The sequence below is a fragment of the Aethalodelphis obliquidens genome, unplaced genomic scaffold (genome assembly GCF_003676395.1).
Source record: "Aethalodelphis obliquidens isolate GAN/ISIS:26980383/991018 unplaced genomic scaffold, ASM367639v1 scaffold8, whole genome shotgun sequence".
NCBI lineage: Eukaryota > Metazoa > Chordata > Mammalia > Artiodactyla > Delphinidae > Aethalodelphis > Aethalodelphis obliquidens.
In genome coordinates, this window is record NW_020837952.1 from 7,226,016 (window position 1) to 7,249,335 (window position 23,320).

Below are 23,320 nucleotides of genomic sequence, written 5' to 3' on the forward strand. Positions count from 1 at the left end.
AGCTCTATTTACAATAGCCCAGAGATGGAAACAACCTAAGTGTCCATCATCGGATGAATGGATAAAGAAGATGTGGCACATATATACAATGGAATATTACTCAGCCATAAAAAGAGACGAAATTGAGCTATTTGTAATGAGGTGGATAGACCTAGAGTCTGTCATACAGAGTGAAGTAAGTCAGAAAGAGAGAGACAAATACCGTATGCTAACACATATATATGGAATTTAAAAAAAAAATGTCATGAAAAACCTAGGGGTGAAACAGGAATAAAGACACAGACTTACTAGAGAATGGACTTGAGGCTATGGGGAGGGGGAAGTGTAAACGGTGACAAAGCGATAAAGAGGCATGGACATATATACACTACCATATGTAAGGTAGATAGCTAGTGGGAAGCAGCCGCATAGCACAGGGAGATCAGCTCGGTGCTTTGTGACCGCCTGGAGAGGTGGGATAGGGAGGGTGGGAGGGAGACGCAAGTGGGAAGAGATATGGGAATATATGTATATATATAACTGATTCATTTTGTTGTGAAGCTGAAACTAACATACCATTGTAAAGCAATTATACTCCAATAAAGATGTTAAAAAAATAAAAAAAAAAAAGCATAAAAAAAAAAATAGCGTGTTCTGGAGATTAAATGAGACTTTGCAAGTGAATAGGCTTTGTGACGGATTGTCCTCCCCCTCTTTGACTCACAAACCTATCTCCTCCAATCACCATCCTCTCTTCCTCTCCTTGCTCTTAGGACATCTGGACATCTGGGAGCAGAGTAAGGTGCCTCTGCCTGTAATTGCATTTGTTGTTCACCTCTTGATGGACCAGCAGTCAGTGACCTATTCTGATATTTCCACAGCTATGGCATGCCTAGCATGGTGAAGGGGCGCAATGTGTCTGCTGAATGAATGAATGAATTGTAATGTTGTAAGGCAGTGGTTCTCAAATTCACTGCTTATTAGAATCACTAAGGAGAGGTTTTGTTGTGTTTCAGCGTGAGTGGGCAAATGCCCATTCCTTAAGATCCATTGAATTAGAACCTCTGAGGAAAGGCTCCCCACTCATATATTTATATCACATTTCCCAGCCAATTCTGATGTCCAGGTTTGGGAACCTACTCCTGGAGGGATCGATGAGTCCCTCCCCTAAAGGATGAGTCCAGATGAAGTCAGGCTACAAGGAAGATCCCTTCCAGCTCCAAGGATCTAGGATACAAAGAGAGCTCCGTGATTGCTGGAGCAGCAAGAATGAATTGGTAACAAAATTCAACAAGTGCAAGGAAAGGGGGAGCACCTCAGTCAGCTCCCGGATGTCCCAGGGAAAGAGGAGATGGTCACGGAGGAGGCAGGTTTGTGAGGATGAGGGGGGGATGATCCATCCAAGAGCATGTTTACATACAGCCTCATATAATTCCCACATGTTATTTTATTATTGATTTATAAGTGAGGAAAATGCAGCTCAAATAGGCTAATTTGCTAGTTAGTCCCAGAGCTGGAACTTGAACTTGGGTCTCTCACTCTTCCAAACCAGGGTGCTTTCCAGTGCAGCAGGGCTCTTCAGCTTGTATAGGAGTCGTTGTATTTCCCAGAGAGCCTAATAACGCTAGGTTCACTCAGGAGACACCCAATAAATTGTTGCTGTCTGGACAACAGACAGGAAAAAAAAAAAAGAAAGAAAGAAAACCTTGAAGAGCTTCAGGACAACGAGGAGATGGGGCGGCACTGGATCTCTTTTCTTTCAGGCAAAAGCTTCTGACCCTGGGGCCACAGACGGGAAACGAAAGTGAAGAAGAGGGGGAAAAAAAACTACAATTCCCAAAAGACCATAAAGCGTCCACCTTACGCATGCGTAGACCCCGCCCTAATTCTGTGGCTTCCCAGCAGCTCTTTTCGCGCATGCGCTCTCCGATCAGTCTTCTTCCAGCCCCTCGTTTTCCCCGGCCGGAGTTGGTGCCTGGACCTGCTGGGACCTTCATCTCCGGTTGCGATGTTGCCCTTCTCTTTGCTCTGGGCGACTCGGGTAAGAATGGGGCTCCAAGTAGTAGGAAGTAAGCTCCCCTCCTATCCTAGTTAACTATTCACAAACTTGGGTTCTCTTGGCTTTTAAACGCACGTGGTCTGGGTCCTCCGGGAGGGGAGAGCGGGAGGGGAGAGAGAATGTGCAACTAGGGGGTCCCTGAGACCCCCGGCGCACGCGGGGTGATTGGGGCCCCTCTCCATTCCGGTAGCCAGATGCCCCAGGGCCTTGTGACCGCCCATTTGACGTGGCATTAGGGAAGAGAACTGTGGACCCTGTGCTGGCCAGCGAGAGGGGTTCCTGGCCTGGACCGGCGAGCTAAGTCTTTCCTGCGAGCTCTGAGCCATGCAAATGATGCAGCTGGTCACCCTTGCTTGTATCAGGGGTCCCGCGGCTCTGTGGGCTGGAAGGAGGTGGAAAGAGTGGGGAGCACAAAAGACAAGATGTGGGTTTTGGCTTTCCCTGCTAGCAGTCCACCCCCAACCCCGTACACACACCTCTTCCCCAGGGGCTGCTGAAGGTCTACCCTGCCACCTCCGTTGCTCAGGAAACCACCAGCTCGTTGCCCTAACTTTTGCCAGTTTGGTTGCCTCCCACCCTGACTGGGGTATCACTTTGTGAAGGCTCTGCAGGAAGACCATGTGTTTCTGTGGGTGGGGACTGCCCCTCAGTTCCAGAGACATAGGCTTCTAGAGGACAGACTTTGCCCGAGGCTTTGCAGAGTGGTTCAAGGGCAGAGGTGGAGGGAGAGTCTGAGGTGAGGTGAATGGACCGAATCAGAACCACCCCCTGAACATTGATCTCAACCTTGGCTCTAGAACTGGCTTTTGAAGGTGGAGGTGGGAGTGGTGAGAACTGGAACAGACCGACGAGACAGCTGGCTGCTGGATGTGGGGCCTGAGGTCCTGATAAGCGTGGCTGAGGGTTGTTGACTGTTTTTGTCTGGGCACTTTTTCTTTGACCCTGTCTTTTCCTCCCCCAGCCTCTGCGGAGATGTGGTCGGCTGGTCAGGATGGCCATACGGTGCCAGCACAGCGAGGCAGCCCAGACCCAGACTGGAGAAGCAACCAAGGGCTGGTCAGGCCAGGAGAGTCTATCGGACAGTGACCCTGAGATGTGGGAGCTGCTACGGAGAGAGAAGGACAGGCAGTGTCGTGGCCTGGAGCTCATTGCTTCAGAGGTGGGGCCTGGGAGAGGGGCCAGGGCTTAGGCCACCGTGGGTGCTGCAAGTAACAGGTCATCTTCCTGCTATTTCTCCAGCTCTCCCTTTCAGACTCAGGGCCTTCCTGCTGGACCTCATCTTCCTCTCTTCTTACTGACCTCTGAAGCAAAGGCAGGGCCAGTCTGGCTTATGGGATGGGGCATTAGAAAGCTTCCAGAGCCTCCCGGGGCTCCTATAGTTTAGTCTGGTCCCTCTTCCATCCCAAGAGGAAAGAGAAGCTTGGAAGCACAGGTTCAACTGGACAGGTGGCCTTGCTGGAGACACCTATCACAGCAGCTGAGTTTCTGAGGATGCTGCTCTGGGCCTGCCCCAGGCCTGGCACGGAATCCTAAATGAACAGAGCTTTCTGTAGAACCCGGCTCCTCCCTGCAGCCTGGGCTCTGGCATGATGGGGCTGTGGGATCCAGGGAAGGGGGCTCAATACCTTCTGACATTGCCCCCTCCCCCACCCCAGAACTTCTGCAGCCGAGCTGCGCTGGAGGCCCTGGGGTCCTGTCTGAACAACAAGTACTCGGAGGGTTATCCTGGCAAGAGGTGAGGGCTAGGCACCAGAAGGCTGGAGGACAGCCTCAGGGATGGTGATCCCAGTGGGGGACACCTGCCTGTACCCTCCTAGTGTGCATAGAGAAGTGGCCTTCCCAGTCCTTTGCTGCTGGTCCAGGGGGATGGTGGAACCCTTTCTCTGTGCCCTGATCTACTCCCCTCCCGTTGCAGGTACTATGGAGGAACAGAGGTAGTGGATGAAATCGAGCTGCTGTGTCAGCGCCGGGCCTTGGAGGCCTTTGACCTGAATCCTGCTCAGTGGGGAGTCAATGTCCAGCCTTACTCGGGGTCCCCAGCCAACCTGGCTGCCTACACAGCCCTTCTGCAGCCTCATGACCGAATCATGGGGCTGGACCTGCCTGATGGGGGCCAGTGAGTATAGATGGGGTGGGTGATGGGCTTGTAGGCAGTATGGGCGTGGGAGAAGAGTAATTTGTTGAACACCTACTGTGTTCCATGCGGATGAAACAGGGCTCTCCCAGTCCTGCAAGTTCCAGTGAATGAGGAAGATAAGACCCCAGAAAGCGGGGCCCAGAGCCATGAGGGTGGTGCCTGCTAGGAGCAGTGTTCCAGAGACCCCGGCCTTTGGAGTGGGGCAGGAAGGGAGTGGCTAAGTCTGAGAGTTATTCCACTCTGAACCTGCCTACTTCCTCTCCTCCCCTCCCAGTCTCACCCATGGCTACATGTCTGATGTTAAGCGGATCTCAGCTACATCCATCTTCTTCGAGTCTATGCCCTATAAGCTGAATGTGAGTGCTCTAGGGTGTGGGGAGGGAGCTGTGAGGAGCTGCCCTGCTTTCTTCTTAGGGCTTTAGCTTTTTGTCTGTCTGTCCAGCCCAAAACCGGCCTCATTGACTATGACCAGCTGGCACTCACTGCTCGGCTCTTCCGACCTCGACTCATCATAGCTGGTACCAGTGCCTATGCTCGCCTCATCGACTACGCCCGCATGCGAGAGGTGAGTGGAGGGCTGGAGTACCCGCCCCTCCCTAAGGGCTGGTGGGGAGATTTTGGAGGAGGGGCAGCCTTGGGCAGGCCTGTCTGGGCCCTCCCCAGGCTGAGGCCTGTCTCTGTACCTGCCCAGGTGTGTGATGAGGTCAAGGCACACCTGCTGGCGGACATGGCCCACATCAGTGGCCTGGTGGCTGCCAAGGTGATCCCCTCACCTTTCGAGCATGCGGATGTTGTCACCACCACCACTCACAAGACCCTTCGAGGGGCCAGGTCAGGCCTTGCCTCTCACTGCCTTCACTCCCGGGGCGTTGTTGGGCTGGATCTGAGGAATTCGTTCCCACCAGAAGCCCTGTCTATGACAGTTCTCCTTCTCTTGCCCGTGGAGGCAGTTCCCCGGCAGGGGGTTTCGGGGTGGAGGTGAGGGCTGCTCCCCTCAGCCCCTGGAGTCTAGCACACAGAGCACAACTGTGCTGGACTCTGGAGCCTGCGGGGCTGGGCCAGCCAGCTTCCTCTGTTCTCCCCACCTCCTTGCCCTTTCTTTTCCGCTTAGCTTCTGACCGCCTACCTCCTGCACAGGTCAGGACTCATCTTCTACCGGAAGGGGGTGCGGGCTGTGGACCCCAAGACGGGCCGGGAGATCCCTTACACGTTTGAGGACCGAATCAACTTTGCTGTGTTCCCGTCCCTGCAGGGGGGCCCCCACAACCATGCCATTGCTGCAGTGGCTGTAGCCCTAAAACAGGTTGGGGAGCCTATTCTTGTGGGGTGGGTGGGGCATGGCCTACAGGTTCAGACCCTGCACCTTGCCAACTGAAGTTGGAGCTGATGGAAGGGGGAGGTGCCAGGATGGGAGGGGGTTGGGATGGGGTCACACTATGCTGGGGGTGGAGGGGCAGAAGGGGCAGGGCTTAAGGTGACAGTGCTGCTGTCTCATCTCCAGGCCTGCACTCCCATGTTCCGGGAGTACTCCCTGCAGGTTCTGAAGAACGCTCGGGCCATGGCTGATGCCCTGCTAGAGCGAGGCTACTCGCTGGTGTCTGGTGAGCCAGGGGGTAGGTGAAAGCCTCTCTACCCTCAGGCAGAGGCCCAGGACTCAGTACTTCCTGCTTACTGTCCCCCCTCAGGTGGCACTGACAACCACCTAGTGCTGGTGGACCTGCGGCCCAAGGGCCTGGATGGGGCTCGAGCTGAACGGGTGTTGGAACTCGTATCCATCACGGCCAACAAGAACACCTGTCCTGGAGATCGAAGTGCTACCACACCTGGGGGCCTGCGGCTGGGTGAGACCTGGGTTACAGCGGGGAAGGGTGGCTGCCAGGTGGGCTTGGGCCATGCTAATCCTCTCCTGCCTCTCTCCCAGGGGCCCCAGCCTTGACTTCTCGACAGTTCCGTGAGGATGACTTCCGGAAAGTTGTGGGCTTTATAGATGAAGGCGTCAACATCGGCTTGGAGGTGAAGAGCAAGACCGGTGAGTGGGCAAGCCCTCCCCTGCCCCCACCCAGTTTACATTCACTGTCTCCCCCCTCCTTCAACTGATCGAATGGCCTTCCCCAGAGCTCTGACCACTTTTTTTTTCTCCCCCATCTCTAGCCAAACTCCAGGATTTCAAATCCTTCCTGCTCAAAGACCCAGAAACAAGTCATCGGCTGGCTGACCTCAGGCAACGGGTGGAGCAGTTTGCCAAGGCCTTCCCCATGCCTGGTTTTGATGAGCACTGAAGGCACCTAAGAAATGAAGCGCACAGACTGACGTTTATTCCTCTTCCCCCTACCTGGACAAGTTAGGGGTGGGGGTAACTGCCTATCTTCCAATTTTTTGCTGGAGGAGGGGAAGGCCGCCCACTTAAGGGAAAAGGCGGGTATAGTTCCCCTTCCCAGGATTTGTAGCTGAGGAGGTTTCTTCTTGTAACAAGACTTAGAAGGAAGAGGCTTGGGGCTTTCTGCCCTAACCTCTCTCATTATCTCAGTGTTATAGACTCCCTGCCCTCTCTTGGGGAGGGGGGAGTTGCCCTTGTGAGCCAGAGGAAGGAGTGGGTAGGCACCCTTCTTTCATCTTTATCTAATAAAATGCTGACCTGCCCTGAGCTTCTGTTACTGTGGGAGGGGTCCCCTGGGCCAGGTGGTGATTTGTCTCCCTCAGCATGTCCCTCCCTTCCCTCCCACCACTACCACAAGGACCCCTGGGGCTGCAGTCTCCTCTCCCTCTGATCAGAGCCGACACCAGACATGATTAGCAGGCGGAGCAAATTCAATTTGTTAAATGAAATTGTATTTTGCCCACGGCTGCTTCTGTTTGATCCCAGGGGACGGAGGGGAGCAGGGAGGGGTGGGGAAGGCAGGGGGAGGCCCAGGTGTGAAGCGGGAGGGGGTGCCCATTGGCACAGGAAGCAGGGGGCTTGGGCACTGGGAGGAACGAGCTTCACCTCCTTGGGCGTAGGTGCCTCATCACAGGCTGGCTGGGCTGTCAGTGACGAGCCTGGTGGAGCCCAGTCGAGCCAAAGTAGCACCGCCCCTGGGCTGGTGCCCAGAGCCTGGGCGAACGTGGGGCCCGCCACGTCACTTGGCACTCAGGCCTCTGCTTGGTCTTGGCTCTCACGTAGGCCACGCTCCACACGTAGTGTGCACCACACCCTGTGAGGCCCGCGAGGCAGGGGGGCTGGCATGGGCCTTTTGGGTTGCCCAGGCTACTGCCTGCCCTCCTAACTCCCCCTTCCCTCCCCCCTCGTGGGACTGAAGCTGAGGGTCAGAGGTGCTTCCGCTGCTGGGAGCAAGGGAAGAGGGTAGGGGTGGAGCTGCCTCCCCTCCTCGTGGGAACTGGCCTGTGTAAGCAGGAGCTGGACAGGGTGGCTAGAGTGGTGCCCTGGGGTGGACGGTGGAGAGCGGAAGAAATGAGTAGGCTGGCTGGTGGTGGTTTACATCGACGTGCTCTGCAGCCAGGCTTAGAAGTCTGGCCGGTCTTTCTTCAGTTTCTTATAGTCAGTGGAAACTGCAAGGAACTACAGGAGAGAAAGGAGGGTTGCACCGAGTGCCCCAGGCCTCCCTTTGCTGGGGTGGGAGGCACCAGCTGGGATCAAGAGATGAGCGGACGGAGGTGCAACCCTGAAGCCACTGGGAGTTACCTTGTACTGGTCATTGGGGCTCAGGCGGTTCCAGGGCTCCGGGTTGTTCTTTCGGTCCCAGCTGTGGAGAGGGAGGGGGAGGGTTAGGGTTTTCTCTTTGGGAGCTAGGACTCTGGAGCCTCAGGGCACCCGCAGGGTCTGCGCCCCCGCCCCAGCACGCCCCCTCTTCCGCGGAGGTGGGGGGCATTTCCCAGAGACTGAGAGGGGAGGGGTCACGTTAGCGGGTGCTGACAAGTGAGACAAGAAGGCTGTCAGCATTGTCAGCCTGGGGCCAGGTGACAGACGTGACAACCCGGCCCAGGGACTCCCGCCTGCTCCTTGTCACCCCAGGTTAGCCCCATAGAGCAGAGCGGTGGGAATCAGGCAGAAATCCCGAGGCGCTGGGGTTGTAGTGATGTGCCTCGAATTCAGACAACGCCGTGGGTGCTCCTGCGTGCTGAAGGACCCTACACTCCCGCCGCCTCTGGCGGGGCTTGCGGTCTCCGCGCCGCCCCGGCCCCAAAGGCGCCCCCAGCAGCTCACCCGGCCACACCCCCAGCGCTTGGGCGGCGAGACAGAGGTACCAGAAGGCCACCGGCGGCCAGCAGAGCGGCGTCACCATGGCAACGCGGCCGGGAGCGGTGCTAGTTCCGCAGCCCAAAGCGGGCCGAGTCTCCAGCCACTGAGGAGTGAGCTGTCTGGTGGGCCCGAGCGAAGGCGGGGGCCTCGCAGGTCAGTAGCGGGCTCCAGCCCCGAGATACCACTTGCCTAGGGATTCCCGCGAGGACCCTTCATTCCCACCATTCCTGGGAGGCCTGTGCGTCCCTGTCTCATCTTGCTCCACCCAGGACCCCTTCCTGCGTCCCAAGCCCGGCCTTTACCAGACGTCGGGGCTGCGCAGCGCGAGTCGCAGCAAGTAGAGCGTAGCGCTGCCCATGCCCAGGCCAATGAAGCCGATCATCGGGATGAGCTGCGGGAAGACAGAGGGAACTTTCAGGGGCAGCCCCCTCCCAGTCGCCCTTTACAAGCTTTTCTGCTCGGCCCGCCCGCTCCCCCACTCCGGGTCTGGCGCCCCCTCCCTTCCGCGAGGGAGGACCTCCCACACCACATTTTTGCCGTAGTCTTCCTCAACCTATTGCGAGTCTGTCTGAGGTAGATTCAAGGGACACGGAGGGCATATTGCAGGGATGGATTGAGGGCACCCTGAAGAAATATTAGGAGCTTTGGGGGAACTAGGCAAGAGGCAGGGTACTGGGAGATTTGGGGGTTACCAGGGCAGCTAGAGAGTTAGAAGGTAGAATCATGGCTCCTGGGACCAAACTCACCCCGGGATGTCTCTTGATCTGCCGGTAGAAGCGGGCTCCGAGGCTGGTTCCTGCCATATCGCCTCTTCAGTGTCTGGTCCTCTCCAGCGTCCCTGCTCCCTTGCTCCTCCTGGGGTCCCGCCCCTCTCTGGGGAGGGGTCAGCCCAGCCCAGCCTGGCCCAGCCCGGCCGCTTCATTAGACTTTCCCCGCCCCCAATCTCTCTCCCTACGGCAGTTCCAGGCTCGCTGGGAAGAGAATTGTTGGGGAACAGGGGCATTTCTGCTCATCCATTCTCCACTCCAAGGGGTCAGACCCTGGCCCATGGGACATCATCATGCTTTGGGCTTTGGGCTGGTCCAAGGGAGAGGCCTCTCAGACTCTGCCTCACAGACTGATTGAGGGGGATCCAGAAGTGGGAGGAAGGACTCACCATGGGACAGGCAGACAGACCTCCAGCAAAGTGCAGGTGGGAGTGTTCACAGGTGGGACCAGGAGGGGCCAGGAAAGAATGAGGACATCTGTAATGCTTCCCTGACACCCCTAGAGCCACCCAGGAGCTGGCAGGTCTTGGGGGCCCTGGTTCTGTCTCCCTCCACATTATAGTGGGAACAGGAGGGGGACAGATAGACCAACAGCACTAAAGTTGCCCCAGCCGCTCTAGTCCTGGGTGGTTTCTTCAAGTTGCTTTCTCCAAGTTGTGTTGTGATTAGCCTGGAACAGTGTTTGGAGGCCAGGGAAGCCGGGTATTATCTTACACCTGACTCAGAATAGAATAAATCAGTTGGTTAAGTTTGGGGGCTAGAGAGACTTCCTTCCCCTGCCTACCTGGGTTAGCCATCCAAGGAAGCCACGTTCTGTCTCTGGCTGTGATGGAGAGAAAGAGAATGGAGTAAAGGAAACAGCTGAGGAAAGACAGAAAAGATGTTGAAGGAGAAAAGAGAAAAAGACAGAGACAGAAGCGTCGTAGAGCGATTGCCTCCCTTTACGTGACCAACTGGGGTGTATGAACTCTCGTGTATGCTATGTTGTCAGGGTGGGAAAGCTCACTGCCACCGTCTTCAGGAAACTGGGGTCCTAGGGACCCAGGAGCGCAGCCCTAACCACCTCTCCCCACTCCACGCTAACCTCCATCCTCCCTGCCTCCCCCACTGCTGCCCTGGCAGCCCATCCTACAGAGCTCTCTCACTTCTCCCCTCCAGAGCCTCATGGTGCCCAGGCAGGGGCGAGCTGTGCACCCACCGCTGTGCCCCTCAGAGCACCGAGAGGGAAAAGTCCCTTTCTGGGGGCCCTCCTGCTTTCGCCACGAGCTGATACCTCCCCAGCCTCCTGCGCTGACAAGCGCGGCTGTAATTAGGCTGCGGGGTCCCGAGCTCTCCGCCTCCCTCCGGCGGATAATGAGATAAAGTGTCAGAGACACGGCGAGAACAAAGAGACAGAGACTCACTGCTTACGTGTGTGGGGGACGGGGGAGGGCGACTGACGGGATGTCAGAGCCTGGAGCAGCGCAGAGCCCGGCCCTTCCTGAGCACCCGCACCTCCAGGGCTGGGTCAGGGGCTGGGGTGTCCTGTCACCCCCTTAGCCCTCCAGTCTCTGGGACTAAAAATCACTCCTGGAGCTCGAGCTCGAGGGCCGCACAGCTGGGCTGCACATCGGGCTCTTGTGGCACAACTGGGGCTCCAGGATGCTGATAGGGATGTCTGGCCCCTGTACTGCGCCCCTTTGCTTCTTGGGCCCTCGCCCTCCTTCCGGTGCCCTTTCTTGTGAGTTCCAGTGACCCGGGCCTAGCGCATTCAGGACCCTCTGACCCACTTCTTTCCTTGGAGCCGCCGTTGATTCTCCTGCCTTGGGCCTCCGCCGGAGTTCCTTATTACATTACTGCTTTCGCGCTTGCCTCTCCGGGGCTCCTTGACCCTTCACCTGCTTCTGGTACTTCTCTCTGACCCCTTGTCGGTGACCCTATTTCTAAGGCCCCGCCCATCTCTGGATCGTGGTCTCTGGGGCCAAGCTGAGACACAGAACTCCTTGGGTTCCACATCGCATTTCTTCCCACCTCCCCGCATTTTCCCACCAGAAGGACTCAGGCCACGCTGACCGAGCCGACAGAGGTCATTAGCTGCGGATTAGGCGTGGCCAGGGGCGGGCTGGGTTCCCGCTGGGATCTGACTCTGAGCCCTAAACCTTACAGACACTAATCCGCGCTCTGGTGGAGCCGAACGTCAAAAGCAGCTGGACTCCGCGGAACAAGTTGGCAGCGGGGCCGTGGGTGCGGACGCCCCCTGGAGGCGGAGCTGCTCTCAAGCTCTTATGGGGCGATGCCTCAGGCGTCCCCTATCGGGCCGCGCTGGCCCTGCGCCCCGCGGCTTTTGGGCAGGTAAATTAGTGCCAGGAGTGTCGGTCGGGCTGGCAGGTCAGCCGTTCCTGCCACTCCCACCGCCAAGGCAGTGGGTCCCTCAACTTCCACTCTTCTGTTGTGAGGTGGGGCCGAGTGAAGGGAAGGAGAGGGGACGAGGAAGCTCCCACTTCGCCAGCTGCGGGCACCCCAGGTTCAGGCCAGTTTCTCTCGCCAGGCTGGGCTGCCCCAGATGCCCGGGAATCCGCCTCCGCCCCGAGACTGCTCTCCGCCCTCTGACCCTACCTGCCCCAGTCTCGGGCTGCCCATTTTTTCTGGGTCTGCTTCAGACCCTATCACTGTCTCTCTGTTCCTTCTCATTCTGTCTCTCCCTCTGCAGCTCTCTTTACCTGGCTGTGTCCCCCTGCATCTGTTTCTCTGTGTCTCCCTCCGTTCGTCTCTCCTTCCCTCTACATTGCTCTACATCGCTGTGCCTCTCTTTACAAATGCCTCTCTCTCTGTCACTGTCTTTCTCCCCCCTCCCATTCCCCGGTTCTATTCCTATTCTCTGCCTTGCTGCCCCTGGGGTTCTGCAGCAGTCAAACGGGACAGCCTGGGGACACCTCGGGGCACTGCCCAGGGTCCTCTTCCCGGTCACCTCCACACGCCCATCACCTTGGCGCGGGCTCCTTCTTCCCTCTGCAGCAGTGCGGCGTGGAGGGGGCGCCAGGGTTGGAAGACACAGTGCCCAGCATCTGCTCGGGAGCCCCGGGGCCCCTGACCCCCTCTGCCGCTATTAAGGACGCCGGGTCCCGAGGCTCTGAGATGATCATGATTGCATCAGCCAGACAGCCGCGGAGCCGGGAGCCGCGCAGCGAACGAACCAGCGAGACAAAGACGCCTGCGCCATCTGTTTATGCAAAGCGCTCTCCGCCCGGGACCCCGGCGTTCCGGTGCCTGGCCCAGCTCTGGACATAGGGTCATGAGTCAGCTACTGCCCGGCGCACCCGCCGCGCTGCGGCTCCCCCACTCCCCAGCACCCAGAGGGGCCGCGGGGCGAGCGGAACTGAGGGGGGCGGGGGGTGTTGATGTGATTGGAGCGGACGCGGCTCTTTCTTCAATAATGGATGGAGATGATGCAGACGGCGGAGCCAAGCCCGCTCGGAGAGGAGAGAGGAATAGAAATGGGGAGAGGAAGGGGCGGGGGCGGGAGACTCACCCTGGCAAGCACACACGCGCGCGCGCGCGCACACACACACACACACACATACACGAGCGTGCGTGCGTGCGTCACACTGTCATTCGAATATACGCCGCCGCGCGGCTCACACCCAGGCACACGCCCACGCACTGTCACTGAGGCACACACACCTGCAGGCAGAGACGCCCGAACAACACACACTCACCAGAAGCTTTTCCTGGTTCTCACACATACACGGTCCTACAGGCAGAAGCGCATGTAAATGCCCACACGCGGGGCACACGCAGCAGTGAAGAATGCACAGACACGTAGACCCGTCAAAACACATATGTACATCTGACACCCAGGGGCTAAGACAGCCAAAAATCTTAAGAGGTTGGGGGTGGGGCTGATCGGGGACAAGACACATACTCAGCGGCACAGGCTCACACCAGGGGCACACATACCAGGGGTCCACACATATACACAAACACAACACCTGAGACTCTTGATAGACACACCTCACACATTCAGGGCACAGACACACACACACACACTACAGAGCAGGGACACAGACACCCATAATCAGCAGGGGCACAGAGAAATCCCCTTCCCCCCTCCCCCCACACACTCAGAGTTTCACACCCACACATGCCAGAGCTGCTGCCTGTGCCCTGCCGTGGCGAAGTGTGGCAGAGAGGTCACTGGGATCCCTGAAGCAGGCCTTGCTAGTCTAGCCATATAATGAGGTTCTGATGATAGGAGATTCCTGGAGCTGTGGACCCTGCGCCCCTGCTTGACTGCCTACAAACTTCCTTTCTTGGCCCCCAGGGCCAGTGGTGTAGACCTTAGGCCTCTCTGGCCACAGCCGACCCTGCCAGCCTCAACCCGGGTAGCTGGGGGAGAGGTGGGAAAGCCATAGAGGGATATTAGCAACCGCATAGGGAGACTCCCAGCACATCCCCAACACAGCCAGGAGGCAGGCTCATCCCTGGTGCTGCTCAATCTTCGGACTTCAAGGGGCACTTTCTTTGCTAAGAGCCGGGTGGGCACTGGGGAGGGGTAGGATGTGGGTTGTGTTCTGGACCCTAGTAACCCGGCCCCTCCTTCAGTCTGTTTTCAATTCAGTCAGCTCCTTGGCCTAGACTTATGACCTTTGCAGTGTGAGGCAGCATCATCTATCACCCAGGCGGCTGCTGGCAGGGGTGGGGGGCGTTGGGGGCTCACACAGGGTCGCTGTCCCTCCTGCCTCCCTCTCCTGAGACCTGCTCTCTGCCAACAGGCCAGGGTCCACGGGCAGGGCAAGTACTGGGGGGAGGGTGTGACCAAGGGGCTCAATTGCTATAACTGGACCTTGTGTCCCCACCCCTGACACCCCAGCACCCGTTCTTCGAACTCGGCACAGTCAGCCTCCCCGCTCCTCCCACCCTCCCTCTCTCGGGCCCTTTGCTTAATTTCCTATTAACTGCTGATAAATCCAATTAAACCGCCGCTCTAATTAGGGACAGCTGCCGGCTCCGGGAGGCGGGGGAGGAGGGTGCCCCCCGAGTGTAGGGGGAGAGAACAGCAGCTCTTTCTGTTTCTCGGTACCCCTACACCAGCACTGCCGCCCAATGAGCCAGTAAATTGGTTTTGTTTCAGCATTATGTGTGTGGGGGGCGCTCTCGAGGATCTTGGGAGGCTCTGGTTTTGAGTCCCTTTGATCGCTTGATGAAGAATTGCGACCCAAGCCCTATCCGTCCCTGTCCCCCGCTTTGGTGGTAGGATCGTGAGGAGGGATGGGGGCAAAGGTTTGTGTGCAGCGGTGGAGGGGGGCCTGCGATCTGATATTCCAGCCCAAGCGTGATTCGAGGGGGCTGCCTGAGCTTCCCTTTATGACCCCGCCGCCGCCCCGAGGCGTCCGGATCAGTCAAGGGCAAAGGGAACAGGAAACCGAACCAGGTTCTGAGGCGAGTCTTCTCGTGTGCTTCCCTACCCGCAACACACCTCAGCTTTCTGGAACGAAGGGGGGCGCTCCCGTCCCGGGCCCTCCTCTTCCCCAGCCCAGCTGAGACTCTGCCCTCCCCCCGCCAGCAGCAGATGGTGCCCGGGCTCCCGCTGCCAACCTTGCTAGGCGGTGCCAACCTCAGGCCTGGCTGACAACCGGCAGAAGAGAAGAGGATCTCTTGACTGGCCAGGCTGACCCTCCCCCACCCGCCATCTAGCTCAAGACCCTCAGCCAGCCCCACTCCAGCGGCCACCCCAGGCTGCCGCTCACTGGTCCGCTCCCAGGTCCCTAAACTCCTCGTCTCCTCCAGCTCCCTTTCCTACACCTTCCCGCTCCCCGCCACCTGCCACCGCGACCTGGGCTGGTACATTTGCATATTTGCATATGCAAATATAATTTACATACGGCGCACCGCAGGGGGGGTCTCCGCTTGAGCTGCTTAGCTGTCTGCCCCGCGCCCTCTCACTTGGTACCTGTCGCAAAGGGCTGGGGCGGGGGCCGCGCGGGAGGGGTCAGGCCCCCACCCCCCCGTCTCGCTCGCTCAGTTCCCGGAGGACTTGAGGAAGTGTTGCCATGGAGACGGCACGCACCCCACCCCCTTACAGGACCAGGGTCTCAGGCTTGGTGTCTCCGGTTCTCTCCCCCCGCCCCCCCACCCCCGTCCCTCGCACTTCAACCGAGATCTTGCATCGCCCCCTGGCGGCCTAGCTCGGAACTGAGCCAGGTTCGGAAATGCAAGGGGCTGCCCACGGCGAAATCACTAAGAGCTAGTGGGACCTACCCTGCTACCCGATCCTGCTCCCAGCAGCAGAGGCGCGGGGGCCGTGACCCCAGTCCAGCTCCCCTTTCTTCATTGACGACAGAGGCCCTGCCTGGCGGACGCATCTGTCTCCCCACCTCGCACCATGGTAGTGAGGGGAGAACTGGGGAAGATTCGCCACCCCTTCCCAGGCCCTCTCTCCTCCCTCTCCCCTCGGCCCCCAGTTAAACGGTAAACTTTTCTAACTTTTGTCAAAACTTTAATAAATTCGCAACATTCGATGGTTCGCCTCAATGCCCCCTCCCGTCTCCCTAGTGGAGACGCGTTCTTTTTCCAGATCTCAAAGGCTGGACCTGAGGGGTTGCGAGTGAGGCTGCTCCCGGCACCAAGTATCCGACGCCCTCGGCGGGGGAGGGGGACGGGAACCAGTCCCTTCCCGGAAGCACCGTCACGTTCCGGCGGGCCTTCCCATCTCCCCCACCCAGCAGTATAGTTGCTTTCGCCCCTTTTCTCCCCAACCTCCACTGGGCCTGCCCAGAATGGGGTTTGGTTATCTCCCGCCAGCAGGCGTCTTCACGCCTAAATCTCCTCCAGGAAGTCGGTGGGAAACAGCCCCACCTTGCGGCCGGTGTAGACCTTGACGTAGCCACCGGCTTCATCTCCTTTCTGCACCACAATCTAAAGGATTAAGGGACGAGGGAGGAGGGGAATCAAGAGAAAACAGTAGAAGAGCTGAGTAGGGGAGTCCAGAGTTATGGAGGCCCAATCTAGCCCCATTAATGGGTTAAGATCTGCAAGGAGTGTAGTTTGCAGAGAAGCCTCTGGGCCTGGGGTTGAGTTGGGGCACCAGAGCTACCTGGTCCTTCTTGAGAGTGATCTGCCCTATCTCGCGGTTCCCCACGAAGGATCTCGTTACGCGGTGCACACGCTCTCCAGACCGGACCCGAATGATGAAGTTTGGAGGGAAAAATCCGACCTTCTCCCCTATTTTCCCCTAAAGGAGATGGTAGGCGTAATTAATCTCACAATCTCTGGTTCTAAACTCAACCCATGTCCCACCCGAGTCTCAGACATTTCTCTTACCCGCCACCACTCCTCATTGGAGTCATCAATGACTGTGATCTTCTCTCCAGGCCTGGGAGAGGAAGGAAGGGGCCTCTGAGATTTAGGAGCCTTACACATTCAGTCCCTTGGCTGTGCCCAGGTCCAGCCCCAAATAGGCTCCATGCCTGAGTCCCCCCTTTTCCTTTCCCATAGGGAGCTGGGCTCTCCCCTCTCCACTCCCAGTACACCGCCACCCCAATCCTAAGGCCTCTCACGGGAAATCCAGATCGTCCTTCTCCAGGGCTTTGAATCGATAGAGAGCCACAAAGTAATGAGACTGCTGGAAGCCAGGCTGCTTGTGCTGGGGGTGAAAGGGGGTGATGAGTCTCAGGGCACCTCTGTCCCAGACTGAGAGGCAGGAGGCAAGGCCAGGGGTATTTTCTAGACACACTACATTCCACCTCTCTTTCATGTCCCTGAACTAAGACGAATGTGTTGGCTGTGTGAGGTGGTGGAGAAGACAGGTTAATGATTGGAACCCATGGAATAAGTGTGAGCTTCTGCTGAGGCCGTGAGTGGCGTGAGTGGTGTCAGACCTAGGTTGGGGAGAGGACTGGGGTCCCCACAGGGAGAAAATATTCTCACTTTGTCATCAGGTGTCTTCTTTTCAGCTTTCTTATCCCCTTCAGGGTTTCCTGGAATGGGAAACACCGACAAATTGTCTCTGGCTTCTGGAGTGTAGCCCTCAATCCCTTACCTTTCTGTTCCAGGGCCTCTTACCTCCAAACCTGGCATGCTCTTTGGCCCTCCATCTCCTGTGCCACAGCTGAGCCCTGACCCTCCTCCATCTCTATGGATGGAGGTGAGTGTTACTCACCATCCTGGGGTTTGCCTTCCTGTAGTCTGGCAGACTCTGGCTCCTCTTCCATCATGGCTGCTAGAGACTGGAGAGGGCACTAGAGTTAGGAAGATGCTGTCTTGGAAACCCATGCTTGCCCTGGCTCTCAAGTCAGGCCAGAGAACTAGAGAATAGGATCTCAGTGTTGGAAGGAGCCTTGGAAGAAGTATCTAGTCAACCACCTGCCTAATGGAGGGACTTCCTCTGAAACAACATGGCAGGTGACCACCCACTTTGTGCTTGAATGTAGTTGACAGGAAGCTCACTACCTTGCAAAATCCATGTCCTTTACTATAATGTCTGCCCTTAAAAATACTACAGTGTGTAAGAGAAAAATGGGCAGCACAATTTTTAGAATTCCCTTAAGAGAACAGAACCCGAGTGGGCTAGCCTTTCTGGAAGCAGTCAGATCACATTGATAGTGCCTTATAAGTCACAGCTCACTCCAAGAAATCCCTAATTTACACCCAACTTTCATATCAACTACTTTGAGGCCAGATCTCTAGTTCTGTTTTTGTGCAGTTGATTTTCATTTTTTGATCCAAGAACAGTTAGGTATTTTTCCTTACACAATTTTGGATGATTAGTTCTTGGTCTTTCTTCTAGTCTGTAAGATTTTTGAATATATTATTCAGTGTATGAGTTTTCCCTCCTAGGTTTCCCACAAACTTAATGGGATATATCATTTATATCTTCATTTGTATCAGTGAGAAAAATGTCCATAGGTGAGGACTAAGGACTAAATCATGTCATAAAGCATCAGAAATCTCCCTCTAGTTGGAAACTCCCTAAAGGACCAGAATCCTTTGGGTGCTGTCATTCAACCAATTTTAGGAATCCATCTAACTGTAACCATTATCCACATTAGTCCATCCTTGTTGTCCAGAAAGATATAAGGATATGCTAACAAATTCCTTGCTGAACTGAATACGTCTATTGTATTACCAATCTAGTAACCTATTACAAAAGGAAATGAAGGTGCTCTTGGCCACAAGCTTTGTGCCTCAGTTTCCTCATCTATAGGATAAATGGGTCAGACCAGATTACCTTCATGGACCCTTGGGGGGGCTCTAGAATTCTCTGATTAGTTGGCATGACAAGCTCTCCTCTCCAAATCCAAAAGCATAGCTTTTCCTCTGTTGCCTGGCAATGCCAGGGCCCTGGGGCCTAGCCTTTAGTTAGTTATGGTGGTTTATCTGACAATTTCAGAAGGGAGTTCCTGGAGTAAACACATGCTATGGCAGGAGTTGTTAAACTGAGGCCTTTTAAAATTGCGTGCAAAAATTTGTCTGTTGGGTTATGTGCAATTTTAGGGGAAGAGGATTCCTACTTCTGTCAGCTTTCCAGAGAGGAGACAGGACCTGCTCCATGGGGTCTCTGGAAGGCCTCAGTAGGAAAACTGGGTGCTCACATTTTTTTTATCTGCCTGTCCCTTCTTCCGTTCCTTGTTTGCCATGATCACCCCACTGCGAAGGGTTTCAAACACAGGGTCATTGCGATTGGCAGCAGCTAGTTGGAATGGGAGAAGAAAGGAGACATTACTGGAGAGGCAGAAAAAGGCTTAGAGGAAAGAGAGACCTCTTAAGTAAGGGAGAGATGGGACTGAGTAGGTGCGTGTGTGTTTAGAATTAGCAAAATGTCAGCTGGGTATACCTAGGGTCATCAATTTATAAAGAGCTCTAAAGACATCACTGGAAATGTGATGGAGAAAAATATTTACCAGCACTCCTTCCAGGCAGAGCATTATATGATGTTGGAAAGACAACTCTGCTAATGAGTTGCTTGGGAGTTGGGGAATGCTCAGAATCACTATTTTCCTTTTAAGGAGAGTGGTCCTTTAACTGCTGGCTTTTGTTCCGCTGAGTGGCATGTGCAAGCTGGGGTACTACCACCAGTGGGTTCTTCTTTTTCCATCCATGCTCCTCACAGAGTTCAGCCTCTCCTCCAAATAAATGTTGAGCAAATTGTCAACAAATACACTTTTAAGGGTTGCCAAATTATGAATCTGCCCAGGATGCCCACAGCTCTTGGTCTGGCCCTGAGTCTGGCACTATGCTCTAACAAGGATGAGGACAGTCTGCTTCATGCTTAGAAATGGTTTTGCATATGAAGAGCAGAGTTTGAAGTCAGGCAGAAGAAGGTTTCAGTCTTGGTTCTGTCTCTTTCTTATCTGTCTCTTTCTTACTGTACAAAGCCCGTGCTAAATCTTATCTCCCTCTGTTATAAAACAGGGGAATACTGACTCTGCATCCAAGATGGCTAAAATATTAGATTGAGCGAAAACCATGGGAAATAGAGTCTGTTTCAGAATTTGGCTTCCCAATCTGGAGATCGTGCTGAAACCATCTCTAGGCTTGCCCATTCCCTCAGGTCCCGTATGGGGCACTTACAGAGATCTTTGACACAAGCGTACTGCTGGTTGCTGTAGAGAGGGGAGCTATAGGCCCGACGGAAACCAGGGGGCTGTAGGATTGGATGGGAGAAAGCATTAGAGATAACAAGGTAGGGCCCAGAACCCATCTCTCCCGTGAGTATTCACCCCTTCTTGGAGTAAGAGATGGGTTGAGGAAAAAAAAGCGGGGAAATGGGTGGGATGATTTGAGGAGGGACTGGCAAGGAGGTAGCTGGCAACGCGTCCCCTCCCTTCTACTTTCTTGCTCCCCAGAGCCTACTCACGATCTTGCCGAAGCATCTCTGCATCTCCACATAGGACTGACAGTGTTCGTGGATGTTAGTTTTGCAGTTCTTACAGCGAAGCCCAAATTTGTTGTTGACTTGGGAGATGGGGAGAACATCTGGGTGAGGTTCCTGATTTCCCTTCCCCTTTGTACCATTGCTGCTACTCTAGCTCTTAGGTCCTTTTTCTGTCTGGGACCCAACACTCTCAGTCTGGAATAGTATTTTCTTAAAGCCAAATCTTACCACAGCCTGTCTGATATACAAATACTCCTTTCCTAAACCCTTTCCCCCACCCCCTGCCTTCGACATCACACTCTCCACTTCCCTTCATGACTCACGCACAATCATCCGGGCACAGACATCACAGAACTTGGGCTTCTTGAAGAAATGATCTTTGAATTTGTGGGGCTTATCATTAACAAGCTTAGGAGGTTCTGGGGGTGGCTCCTCCTCCTCTTCTTCCTCCTCTTCCTCATAGATGTAGTAGATGGGCCCACCCCCAGCTCCCACTGCCTCCCCATTGGCCTGGGGCTCTGGGGGAAGCTCCATCTCCTTTGTCCCTGTAGACTCCTTCCTGAATAATTGCTTCAGCCGCTGTAGCTGAGGGAGGGAGTGAAGGAGACCCAATGTTAAAAGAACTGTCTTGCTTTCTAGAGTAGGTAAGGCTGAAGCTAACTACATTTTTCTAGCCTGGGGCAAGGGGCACACCCCAGGATTAGGGGGTATCAGGGGCTGTGGGTGCTAGCTAGCGTTTTAACAATAAATGAGTCATATACAAGTGAGATCAATTCAAGCACTTTTCTTCAAGGGCTGCAGCGGTTTCCCAGCTCCCCCCACCCAGTGGTCAGAAGCCCAGACTCACCCCACTTTGCCGAGTCTCTGCTGGGAAGGAGGAGGACTCCAGCACCTCCTTTTCTGTCATCCTGCAAGAGGTTGGACCCCACTGTGAAATCTAATCCCTGACTGCCATTCTTCCCTCCCATATTCCTGTCCCTTGCAGTGGGGTGGTCCTTGGAGGGGAGGCTTTGGGAGAAATTTGGTTAAACAGAGATCCTTCCATAAGGCTTATGAGCAGAAAGATTCTATGCAAGTCCAGAGAAAAGCCCAACAGACTAAAGACCTTCCCAACCAGTTCCTCAAACCAATAACCATACTTCTACCATGAGGGGCAACCCCAGAGTTTACACCCCCAAGACAGTGCACAAGGCTGTGTGGTTTAGGGATTTTCCTACAGGTACTTTGTTTCTCTTGGGAATCTGTGGGCAATAGAAATGTGACACACACCTTCCCAGATCCCCTTTCAAGAGGTTTAATGTGTGTGTCCACAAGCATGCAAGGAGGGATGGGCTGGGGACATTTGTTCTCCTCTACCTCTCTCTTGAGCCCTGGGGGCCCAGTGCCTAGTTCCCAGCCTGCCTCAGGCCTCAGCTATTTTAAGTTTTCAGAGTAATATGAGCCTTTCCTTCCCTTACTACTCCATTCCCCTGATCCCACCCCCACCCCACCCTCTAATCCTAGCTCTTGTCCTGGAGTAGAATAATAATAATTTTATTCCTAAAACCCAAACTACTCACAGACAAGCAGAGAAATGAAGAAGCGGAATAGACTATGGATTGGGGAAGCTTGGGTGAGCAGTCCTGGAAATGGAAAGAGGATGAAGAGGCAACTTACGTTTGGAATTCCCTAAGTCAGTCCACAGCCTGTGGAGGAAAGAGGGAGCCCCTGGGATCTTGACGGTGGTGCTGGGGGAGGGCTGGTCTTCTTCCTTGGGGGCTAAGCCCCCCCAGTACTCTCTGTACTCACACCAGCTACCCAGACGGTGTTTGTAGACCTCCTAGCCTCTCGCCTTGGTGTCAGAGCTGAAATGACAGGGCTGGAGGAAAGTGGACAGCTGAGCGACAACAGCTGACACAGAGAAATTGGACACGGGGAGGGCTGGACCCTAACTCCTCCCATCCCCCCAGAGCTGCTGTTGCCTGGTTTTTCATCTATGGTGTGCAGGTCAGAACTGGCTAAATTCAGGAAGGGACATACCGCATACTCATATGGGTGATTTTTTTTTTTTTTGGTCACACTCTGTGTGTGTGGCTTGTGGGATCTTAGTTCCCCGTCCAGGGATGGAACCTGGGCCCTTGGCAGTGAAAACGCGGAGTCCTAACCACAGGACCGCCAGGGCATTCCTTCATGTGGGTGATTTTAAATGACTAAAGGTGAAGATGAATTATAAACAGGCTTCTCCATCCTTTTCCCAAGGTCCAAACATCTCTCCAATTCTACCTTCCCTGGATCTACTTTAGGAACTAGCCTTCGATTTCTCAGCCACCATCTTCTTGTGGCCATGTTTTTTTTTTTTTTTTACCCTCAAGCATCGATCTAGCCTCCAATCTTTAGGAAGGAAAGGGCTTGGAAACTGGTGAAGAAAGGAACATTCGAATTTTCAGAGCTCTCCTATCAGCCAAACTAGATTGCTTTCTTATCCATGGGTAGTTAGAAGGGTACCTTGCTGCTATCCTGTAAAGGAGTGAAGAACATGTAGTACTGCTTTGTTCCCTCCAGCTGCCCCCAGAGATATCTTTCCCCTATTCCTCTAAAATCTTGTCCGCAGGGTGAAAGGAACTCTAAGAGCTATTGAAAAAGGCCAGGCTGGGACTTCCATCTGAGGGGTTCTGGGGGAGTGAGGGTCTAATGATCACGTACAGATTGTTTTGTTAATATTGGACAGAAGGCAATAGCTGTCACACATGGAGTTTTTATCATCTGTAAGTAACGTCCCCTTTCCCATGGGAACTGCAGACTCTTGGAGGTAGGATGGCCAAGCCTCAAGCTTCCTTTATCATTCTGATTCCCTGATTCCATCTCTTTCTTCTGATGCATATGATCTGATGGGTCAATGAGGTATCTGGCATTATCTCACAGGGATGCAGCCTTTTCCTAGTCTGAGCTGTGACATGGCTGAAAAAGGAGACACTCCCATCTCAGAGCAGGGCAATTTGGAGGTGGTAATGTCGTGCTGCTTTATCCCTTGTATCTGTAAGAAGTAAAGGATTATGTTGGAGGTTGGGCCAGACAAGCTTCAGAGGAGGCTGGCTAGAGAGATACTGCTACCCATACACAAGGGATTTCCAGGGCAATGTGCTATGTCATTTCTGCCTACTGTTCTTTTTTCCTTAAGGGGTGGGTGACATTTTTCAGCAGGGGCTGCTGGATGGTTCTGGGTCAACAGGCTCTTTAATGGCCCTCGTCTGACAGGCTGCACAACAACAGGGCTAGCTTTGGGAAGACAGAGGAAAGCTCTATTATCTTA

At 55.0% G+C, this 23,320-nt stretch overlaps 3 protein-coding genes across 8 annotated transcripts; 1 reads left to right on the top strand and 2 right to left on the bottom strand.

Moving 5' to 3' along the window:
- Positions 1-1,484: 1,484 nt before the first annotated feature.
- On the top strand, positions 1,485-6,814 carry SHMT2 (serine hydroxymethyltransferase 2). 3 transcript variants are annotated; one of them, XM_027106763.1, is made up of 13 exons: positions 1,485-2,020; positions 2,526-2,658; positions 3,000-3,197; positions 3,694-3,773; positions 3,954-4,154; positions 4,450-4,531; positions 4,618-4,740; positions 4,867-5,006; positions 5,313-5,478; positions 5,677-5,776; positions 5,861-6,016; positions 6,097-6,204; positions 6,327-6,814. In XM_027106763.1, the coding sequence occupies exons 3-13, from the start codon at positions 3,030-3,032 to the stop codon at positions 6,452-6,454; spliced, it is 1,452 nt and encodes a 483-aa protein (XP_026962564.1). In that variant the 5' UTR covers positions 1,485-2,020; positions 2,526-2,658; positions 3,000-3,029; the 3' UTR covers positions 6,455-6,814. The 3 variants fall into 3 exon arrangements, with proteins under 3 accessions (XP_026962564.1, XP_026962563.1, XP_026962565.1); XM_027106762.1 differs by lacking the exon at positions 2,526-2,658; XM_027106764.1 differs by lacking the exons at positions 2,526-2,658; positions 3,694-3,773 and having other exon boundaries at positions 1,486-2,020.
- Positions 6,815-6,982: 168 nt separating this feature from the next.
- COXFA4L2 (cytochrome c oxidase hypoxia associated subunit FA4L2) lies at positions 6,983-9,276 on the bottom strand. Its single transcript, XM_027106770.1, has 4 exons — positions 9,159-9,276; positions 8,715-8,803; positions 7,855-7,915; positions 6,983-7,731 (listed from the first exon to the last, which is right to left on the bottom strand). Exons 1-4 carry the CDS (start codon positions 9,213-9,215, stop codon positions 7,675-7,677), a joined length of 264 nt encoding a protein of 87 aa, XP_026962571.1. The 5' UTR covers positions 9,216-9,276; the 3' UTR covers positions 6,983-7,674.
- STAC3 (SH3 and cysteine rich domain 3) lies at positions 9,269-23,302 on the bottom strand. 4 transcript variants are annotated; one of them, XM_027106765.1, is made up of 13 exons: positions 21,688-23,302; positions 20,879-20,939; positions 20,355-20,616; positions 20,014-20,111; positions 19,728-19,800; positions 18,749-18,846; positions 17,317-17,383; positions 17,085-17,134; positions 16,715-16,800; positions 16,479-16,530; positions 16,252-16,389; positions 9,964-10,002; positions 9,269-9,383 (listed from the first exon to the last, which is right to left on the bottom strand). In XM_027106765.1, the coding sequence occupies exons 2-13, from the start codon at positions 20,936-20,938 to the stop codon at positions 9,297-9,299; spliced, it is 1,110 nt and encodes a 369-aa protein (XP_026962566.1). In that variant the 5' UTR covers position 20,939; positions 21,688-23,302; the 3' UTR covers positions 9,269-9,296. The 4 variants fall into 4 exon arrangements, with proteins under 4 accessions (XP_026962566.1, XP_026962568.1, XP_026962570.1 ...); XM_027106767.1 differs by lacking the exon at positions 16,252-16,389; XM_027106766.1 differs by lacking the exons at positions 9,269-9,383; positions 9,964-10,002 and adding an exon at positions 13,731-16,073.
- Between the last annotated feature and the right edge of the window lie 18 nt (positions 23,303-23,320).